We start from the raw sequence: 9,731 nt of genomic DNA, 5'->3' as shown, positions 1-9,731 counted from the left end.
GTGCTAGAACACTTAGAGACCACATGAATCCCACAAGAACAAGTGCATCATCATGCATAGTGTTTCCTCCTGATGCATCTCATTTTAATTTTAAACCAGCTATTATTCAACTTTTACCTTCTTTTCATGGCTTAGAATTGAAAAATTCATACTTGCATTTAAGGGAATTTGAGGAGGTCTACAACACATATAATAATTTAAATTGTAGCATGAACATCATTAGATTAAAGTTTTTTTCTTTTTCATTAAAAGATAAAGCTAAAACATGAGTATAAAATTTGAGACCAGGATCCATTCATGCTTGGGATGAAATTTAAAATTTATTGTTCTCGTGTTCTGATGGCATTGCATATGCAGTTTTCCGTGTCATGGGGAAACCCATTGGAACCATTGGATTTGTCAATTTGAACAAAATAGCTCATAGGGACTCCCTAATTACCCGAAGATTGACTCCACTGGCCTGGTGGTATTGAAGCAACAGTTATGTTGCTGTGATGTGGAAATGGATTTAGATTTGGCCATGAAAGTTTATGGAAACATCTGATTTTGTCCTGTTAGCGTTCCTTTTTGTCCCTTTCATTTTAGCAATTTTTATAGCATTCCTTTTAGCAATTTCACTGTACAATTCTTCTATCAAGCTTGAACCAGGTCAATTCTCAAGCTCACCAGTTCAAGACCTTTCATAATAGCTGCAATATATGTTTGTGGTCAATTGAAAGAGTCTCCCTTGATTCAGTTTTGTCCCATTCATTTATGGGTTTGTGGTCTGGCCATTTTGCTAGGCTCTGTAGTCTCTTCACAGATGGTGTGAACGGAGGAAATTAAAGTGGAAGCTTATGCGGCAATACAAGCTATTTTTTGCCGTCCAGGCCAATGCTTGTAATTTCTTCAAGTGCAATCCATTCCTAGTAATAGTTTTTTGTGTCCTTTTTACCATTTTTGCATGGTTTCTTTTTTCATGAGCTTTGTCGATTCATCAGACCGACTTCAGCCTTTTTTACAATTTCGGGCATGCCCCATCTCCTCCCTTGTGCCAAAAGTGAAAAAGCAAATTCCTTGCCTTGCTGCAATGCTTACAAACTATTGTAATCAGAGCGTAAAAAAAGATGCTCCTCAAGTAAAATAATGGGCAATTCTGAGTGGGTTGCTTCCTTCTAGGCACTCATAAAGTGACCTACCGAGCATCTCGTAATCAGTGGATCGATCAACTTCTAGACACCCAAAATTTGTTTTTGACAAACTAGAAGGTATCAAAAATATATTTGAAAAAATAATATTTTTTAAAATAACATAAAGATATAGGTTGTGGGTCGTGAAATCTATAGAATGTATTATTCTCAACAACAAAACTTAAATTTGAACGTAATTCATGAATCTATGCTACCTTCTCAAATAGTTTTTAAAATGCACTAGTTTGTTAAAACAAAACAAAAATTGCCAATGCTATGTAAAGGAGAAAAAAACACCTCGATCATCTTATCTTTAGTTAAGTTAACCTAGCAGGAATAAGTTTTTGGCTAAGACATGGGAGCTCCCCTGGCCCAAAGGAAATTGATTGCCTTCAATGAGAAACATTTGGTCTCACAAAAATATAATCCCCCATTGTTTTTGTCTCTCGTTTCTTCTTGTTCTAGATGTAAGAGGAGACATGAAGATAAAGACCTAAACTTGGCACCAACGAAGTAGAGTTGACAGTGGGTGGAGCAATCCAAACTATTGTTTTTTTTATAAAAAAAACTTGAAAATAATATTATAGTTAAGGAAAATAGTTTAATAATTTAAATATACATTAACATCTATAAAATTACAAAAAGACCTTCCAAAGGTAAAAAATTATTAGGATACCAATTGCTTGGACTCGGACCGTGCTGGAATTTTATGGGTCTCGGGTACAGTTGCGGCGCGTTTGCTCCACCCGCCACCGCCACTGGCGGCTTGCGGGTTCACGCGCCGCAGCAGGAAAAACCACGCAGCGAGAGGATCTGATCTGCTTTTTTTTTTTTCCTTTGGTTTCACTTTCTTCTTCTCATTTACAAGTGGCTGGCGGCTCTGTTGGGTCGAAGATGGAGGTGAGGGTGGCTGGGAGGTTGGTTTGGTGGTCGGTGTAGCCCGATCTGTAGGGAGAAGAATGCAGAACAAATCGGGGGAAGAGAGGTAAGCCGTGGGTCGGCTTACTGGGGGCTGTCATGTGGATAAAGATGAAGGAACAAAGAGGCAAATGGGGCTGGTGGTCAGCCCTTTCTGCGTTCCCTTTTTGCGGGGGAGGCGGCCAGAGGTAGGGGTTGGCTTCAAGGGTGAGCGGCGGAAGGGAGAGTGAAGGGAGTGAGGGCTGTCAGGGGAAGGGAGAAGGAAACGCTGCTGTCTGGGAGAGGGCTCTATGGGGTTAAGGTGGAAGACGCTGTGGTTGAAGAGAGAGTGGGTGGAGGGGGATCTGGTTCGGTGCTGGAAATGGCGATGCTGGCGTTTGTGATTCTGGTGGGTGTTCGGGTGAGAGAGGGAAGATCTGGTGAGGGAAGGGGAAGATAAGTGAGAGGGAGCTGCTGCGGGGCAGATGGAGATGCAGCGGGCGAGGAAGGAAATGGGAGGTCTCTCTGGTTTTTGTCATAAGGAAAGGGAAATGAGGGGGCTCTCGGGCTGAAGGTTGAAGATGAGGAAATGAGCTGGCTTGGCAAAGGGAGAGGGCTTCCTTGGGCGGCGGCTGGTTTTTAGTAAAGATAGGGAAAAAAGTGCCCTTCTTTACTTACGAGTAATATTAACATAGACTTGACGAGGTAAATAATAATTTTAAAAATAATATATTAAAAGTTAAATGTATTTAAAAATATTTTTCAATTTTTAATTTTTTTAAATGATATTGAAAATATTAAATATTATAATTTTAAAATTCAGACTAGCTTGATAAATTAATTTTAATTGAGTTTAAAATCAATTCGAGTTCAAATAAAAACTCGTTAAAAAATTAGTCTAATAAAACCCGGTCAACCCAGGTTTACTTTATATACATATATTGTTTTAATTTTGAAAAGGTCAAAACGATGAAAATGAATGATGCAGACAAGAAAAATCTAATTAAAGAAAAAATAATTTCAATGGCATAGCTCATCTTTACCTTCTATTTTTAATTAAAAGAGAATATTTATTTGTGGAAAGCAGGTTGATGAGAGAGGGATAAGAGAGGGCAATTGTATTTATTGAGGGAGATGAAAGAGAGAAGGGAGAGGCTTTGGAGGTTTATTGACCTAGTTATTAAAGAAATTATTGTTGAAGCTTATTGAAGCCATCAATGATAAAATTTTGGTGGAGTTTTTAGGTTTTAGATTTTGGATGTTAAAAGAAAACCCAGTGAGGATAAGAATGTTAAAAATGGAGGATTGCTAGGGAAAAGATAGGAAGGGAAGATGATATGAGATATCAACCTGCCTTATTTATGGTGACCCTTCACTGTCCCTTCCTTTTTAGTCATCTTCTTATCATATCAATCTTGACAAATAGGACTGATGGTTCTAAATCCAAAGTCTCTAGGTGATTGTTGGGTTTGGATGGTCAAAATCCACTTATGAGAAAGTACAAAGGAGGCGGCAAAATTTTTTATTTATTTGTGGAAAAGTTATAACTTTTTTATATACAAGTATTTTATTTGTTCAATAAAAAATAATGATAAATTTATAAATAATTAAATAATTTTTTATTTAATTTTTTTTATTGATCTGGATCAACTCATCTAACTCGTGCCTGATCATTAAATCAGATCGATCATCGGGTCAGGTTTCAAAACTATACTAAATACGATGTAAATATATCAAAAATATATTATTTTTGCTATTTTGATTTTTTTAAAAAAAATATTAGAAGATTGAGTCAAAAAATAGGTAGCAATAATTTTTATGAGCTGTAATAAAAAATTCAAAGGATACAAGTTGTACAATCCTAATAAAAAAAAAAATTATGGTTAGAATGGATGTCAAATTTGGTGAACAACGAGAATAAAATTGGAAGGTAGATAATAATGAAAAAAATATAATTTTCTACTAGTTTTTAATAAAAAAAAAAGATGAGAAATATAAAGATCATAAATAATATATAGGCACACCACTACAAAAATCAATAAGTTTAACTTCAACTTTATTTTCTTCTTCTTTTTTTAGTGAAAGCTCAAGTAGTGGCAACTCACTAAGTCCACTAAAAACAATAAGGAGCCTTAATTATTTGTATTAGGTAATTAATTCTATTGATGATGATGTAACACTATATTGTCACTTTACTACATGGGATTCTATAATATTTGAATAAGCTATAAAGAATGAAAGGTAGAGAATTGCTACGGAATAGAAGATTGTATCAATTGAAAAAAATAACATATGAAAATTGATTTCTAGACCAAAAAAAAATCAATAAGTGTTAAATGGATCTTAAAAAAAAATAATATCAAATGAGAAGTGAAAAGATACAAGGCGAGATTAATAAAAAAAACTATAGTCAAAATCAAGGAATTAACTATGATGAAGTTTTTCCCCTAATTGCTAGATTGAAATAGTTACAAATGCCACAAAAGAACCCTATAAAAATTTATGTGGGTAACTCAATAGTTATTGCTTTAACAAAAGATGCAGTATTTCATGATAAAAGTAAATATTTGACACATGATTTTATTACTTATGAGACTATATTAAAATATAAAAAATTAAAATTAAGTATGTAAAGTTTTAAAACCAAGTTGTGAATATTTTGACGAAATCACTTAAATATAATGTTTTTGTTAAGATAAGAGATATGTCAGGAGTTGTGAAGAAATCAAGTTTAAAAAAAAATGTTAAAAATAAACTATATTTTATTTTTTCTAAAAAATACAAAAAAAACTAGTCTATTAATTAAATTAAATGAATCAGTTAACCGGTGCATAATAATCGGTTGTGTAATGAGCAGCAGAAGATTATCTAATTACACGTTCTATCTCCCGGTTGACCTTCCAACTATGTATACTGATATGACCATTCATTTGTTTCTTCTCCTTTTCTGGCACACTCATAAAGAAAGGAAGCACAACATACTACCTCAGATAACTTGTATGCATTGCTTGACAAATGATCTGTTCAGGAAGCTAAAGTGGATGCATTTTTCAATGAATTGCTTTGAAGTCCGTCTACCATGTTAAAGGAAATTGAAAACATAATATTTAACGAAGATTAAGTATGTTAATTTATGATCAAAACTGAAAACACTATCATATATTAATAATAATAATCATATGGAGACGCAGCCAAAGAAACATATAGCTTAAGGTAAATCTCAATCTCTCTCTGTCTCTATATATGTATATGTTTTAAAATATCCAAAGTATTGGTTCGAAGATTTGAATATAAGAGTAAAAAAAGGGAACAAATCTGCTTAGCCATAGGATGAAACTGGTGGAAAAGGATTCTTTGACCCAACCGATAGCTTAATTTTATTCCCTCAAATACAAATGAGGCCTTCCTAGTCTTACAAAATCAAAAATCGGGCCGATAGACTCCAAGAGTCTTCTTCAATTGATCTTTCCTATGAGGTATAATTTTACCTTAGCTTGCAAGGAAAGTAATTGATGCTCTTGTCTGAGTGAATATTTATGGGTGCTGATGAGACTGAAATTACGAAATCTGAAAATGACGTGAATCTTTACAAGAGAAATATTTCAAGGAATGAATATCTAGAACGAGGTGTGTGAATGTTATTGTTATTTATTTTTGGACAACAAAAAAGAATACAAAAAATTAAAAAAAAATATTAATAAAGAGAACATGAAAAACACACAGATATTGTTAAAGACTAGTTGAGGATCAAATTGATAATTTAATTTTGACTGGTAAAAATTCTATTAACTAGGATAATTAAATTTCAGATGAAAACTAATTAAAGTCAGGCAACAAAGTCCTCAAGGTTTAACTTGTGAATAGAGAAATTAATTTATTCTATGTATCCGCCTTTAATGTGGACGTTATATCTTTCATAAAGTTGTGTATAGCTTGTGATGAGAGTAAATTATTTATTCTATTCCTTTTGTGCAGTATAAAAACGTTTAACATTTTTGCTTTGTGAGAGGAATTTCGTTTTCAAGTTCATAGTGTTGCACAGTCTCCATAAATAAATCACTATCTCTATATATTATCAAAAAATAAAAAAAGATCACTACCTCAATAAATAAAACACAAATTTGTCGCACAAGGATTGGGACCGCAACTTCAGCTGGTTACACAGCAGCGTGGTCGGCAGAGATTTACTTCTACAAACTTTGGGGCTAGCTGCAAGTTCTGAGTGAATGTATGTATACATATATGCTTTTGTTTTATGCATTAATTCTTTTATATTAATCTTATTTTTGAGGTGGATATAAAGGTGACGCTATTTCATTAAGTTTTGCTGTAGAAAGGCTGGGTTAAAAATGAATTTTTTTTTATACATAAAAAATTAATGAATCAATTTGTACCTCAATTTGAGCACGTCGTGAACACCATCAAGATATATTGTTCCTTCATATCGTGATATGTTAGTATTTCTTAACAGTATTAACCTCAGCCAAATCCCCTACTAGTAATTTTGATGTTGCATGAGCATTAACTTGGCTCGCCTGTAAATCGTAATTAATCAAGTCAGCTACTTAATCAGAAAGTGTTGCGGAGGAAGAGTTGGTGATTTTGAATTAGTGAATAATAGATTTCAATCCAGGCCAAGTTATTTTATTTTATTTTATTCTGTGTTGTATGGATCTCTTTGCTTTGCTGGTTTTTCATGTGCTAGATGGTTAGCCTAATAAAATTATCTCGTTTTTATGATAATTAGTGGTTATATTAGTTGTAAGTTTCAATAATGAAAGTGACGATGCTAATGATATCATATATATTGATGTAGCAAAACTGGTGAGACGTTAATTAGTTCTAAATATTTTGGGAACATGATAGTACTGTGATACTATTTTCATAATATTAGGAGCTCATTGACTTTTTCATTGTAGTCCTTATATTTTAATTCTTAAACTAGAGAAAAACTAAAAGGTTAAAAATATATATAAAAAATTATAACGACAACTATCAAAGAACATGAACAAAAAAAAATAAAATTAATGCACCAAAATTAATAAAACAAACATACTTGCAAAATTAATTAAATATTAACTCATAAAAAAATATACATAAAAAATATTATAATAAAACTTAGATAGATAGAATATACATTGCTAGATTTAATAGTTTTATAAACAGAAAACTTTCTTTGATTTCTCCGTTTGTATTTGTTAATTTTTTATTAGTGATAAGAATAAATTCTTAAATGAAAAGGTTTGAATCTCAAGTTTTAGTTTTGTGTTTATTAATTTTACTTAAATCTAATAAAAAATCATCATATAATATTTTATTTAAAATGCATATTGAATTTATTTTTTTCCATGCATGTATTAAAAAAAAAAGTCTCCACTACGAGATCAGTCCTTTTAAAGTTTTTTTAAAACTATTTATGATAAGTAAAAGTATATTAGTTGAATAATGTGCCATTTACACTATTATTATTTTTCAAGTTGGTCCTTTCTTCATAAAATTATTAAATCATAATATATAATTTGTATTATTTATTTTAAAATAGGAGAGCAATCAAACGTTTAAATTGAATATTATTCAATTTTTTTTATGATAATAATGAAGTTTTATTGATAGGTTTAAACATGTATTATTTAATACATATTCAATCAAACATGTATTCAAACCACCAAGTCAATGGATGATATGTATTGAATATATGTTGTTATGATGACTAGTTAATTTCTTTGTCACATGCTTCACACATGTATTATTTAAGTATATATTTAATATTTTTTTTTAACTTACTATGAATGAATTCAATAATTAATAATTAAAAAAATACAAAGTCCATATATTTATTATAAAAATCTTAAAAAATGATTAACTTAATAGTTTTAGGTATTAAACGGATGAAATAGATATTACTTATATATAAACACAATGAGAATAAAGATGGTCCGATTGAAATTAGTTCGCTTCTTTACAAATTAGTTGATTTAAAGTAGATACCCACTACGTAGAGGCATTTAACTAGTTTTCAATAGTAATTTTGATTGCAAGGCAGAGACGTTTTGAATTCAGATGGCTAGGGTTCGCGTCCCTCTCCAAAACCACCCTAATGACCATTAAACAACAATGAAGAAAAGGTCATTTTGTATGCTGTTTTTAATTTTCTCTAGTTCATTTTGCTCAAATTGTTTGGAACTGTGCTGATTTAGGTGGATTTATTTTTGAAAAAATGTGTTTGCTAGGGACGTGTCGTCAAAGACGGGTTTAGTAAATTTGTCTCTAGATATTGAAGAACTATGGAATGAATGGCAGATTCGCTCATTAATGTTAATTGGTGTCCTTCTTCAAATCATCCTCACCGTTTTAGGAGAACGACGGAAGTATACTGTTGGGCTCGGGGATTTTCTTTGGTTAGCATACTTGGCCGCAGATTCGGTGGCAATCTTTTCATTGGGTATCCTTGCTCGCAGCGTAGCCAACTCCACAAATCCGAACTTGATTCCAGTGTTTTGGGCACCAATCCTTCTAGTTCACATTGGGGGCCCTGGAACTATCTCTGCTTATTCAATGCATGAAGTCGACAAATTATTGATAAATCACCTTCTTCAGCTAGTAATCCGAGTTGGAGTGGTTGGTTATGTCTTGTTCAGGTTGAGAGAAAATGCCTTCATGTTGGTAGCCATTCCCATCTTTATTTCAGGAATGATCAAGTATGGTGAAAGGATTTGGGTTTTCAAAAGAAGCAAGGAATCCAATAATTTGTCACAGCAACCTTCTGCAAAACGACCTTGCATCCCGATTAAAGATTTATTGATTAAAGATTTATTAATTTCCCACACCGAAAGTTCAAGTGAGTTAAGATATCTTCATGAAGCTCGTCTTTTGTTCAATACGTCTAAGATGCTGTTCCAAAATCTTGATCTCGTCAATCTCGATCAAGAAATCACCTATGATTTGTTTTCTGATAAGAAAGCCGAGGAAGCCTTCCATTTGACAGAAATTGAGCTGGGACTCAAGTATGATCGCCTTTATTCTAAGGTGGCAACGATTTCCTGGCATCGCTTCATTATCCGCTCAGTCACTTTCTTATCCTCTATTTTTGCTTTAGTTTCCTTCTCAATAATGATAAAGAGCAAGAGTGTCTATTCGAAAAACGATAGAATTATATCTTTCGTGTTGCTGAGTGGAGTTGTCTGCCTTGAAAGTTACTCTATCATTGGGCATCTCTTTTCCGACTGGCCTATGATTTGGCTTAGTAGGTGGGAAAAAACATTTCCTAATCTCTATAGAACCCGTTGTTTTTCTCTGTTACTATCTTTTTCTAGGAAGCGCAAAAGATGGTCAAGATTAATGGGACAACACAACCTAGTAAGTGGTCTATCAAAGAAACCAGTGAACAAGCTTCGTAAGAAGTACTTTCCGGGGAATTGGAACATTCATAGCAGGGTGGATGTGGAGAAGGATTTAAAAGAATTGATCTTCAAACAAGTCAAAGATACACGTTCAAGGTACGATCCCGATACCAGTGATTTCGCTGTCCTCCTTGACCTATTGGAAGAGAGAGGTCGCAATGCGCTTCAAAGAAAGGGTTGTTCCGATAAATTGGGATGGAGTGTCAACGGTGTAGAATTCAGTCATAGCCTCCTCACTTGGCACATTGCTACTCATGTTTGTTAC

General features: G+C 32.9%; 1 protein-coding gene across 1 annotated transcript in view; it reads left to right on the top strand.

The window, feature by feature from the left end:
• Positions 1-9,731, top strand: part of LOC105139249 (uncharacterized) — a 34,818-nt gene that overhangs the window by 24,203 nt on the left and 884 nt on the right. Inside the window, exon 3 of the mRNA XM_011045624.1 lies at positions 9,563-9,731. Within this exon, the coding sequence (XP_011043926.1) occupies positions 9,563-9,731 (169 nt within the window). The remainder of the gene's footprint in view (positions 1-9,562) is intronic.

Source organism: Populus euphratica, unplaced genomic scaffold (genome assembly GCF_000495115.2).
Source record: "Populus euphratica unplaced genomic scaffold, PopEup_1.0 scaffold89.1, whole genome shotgun sequence".
NCBI classification, from domain to species: Eukaryota; Viridiplantae; Streptophyta; class Magnoliopsida; order Malpighiales; family Salicaceae; genus Populus; species Populus euphratica.
This window is presented reverse-complemented; position numbering and strand designations above follow the sequence as displayed.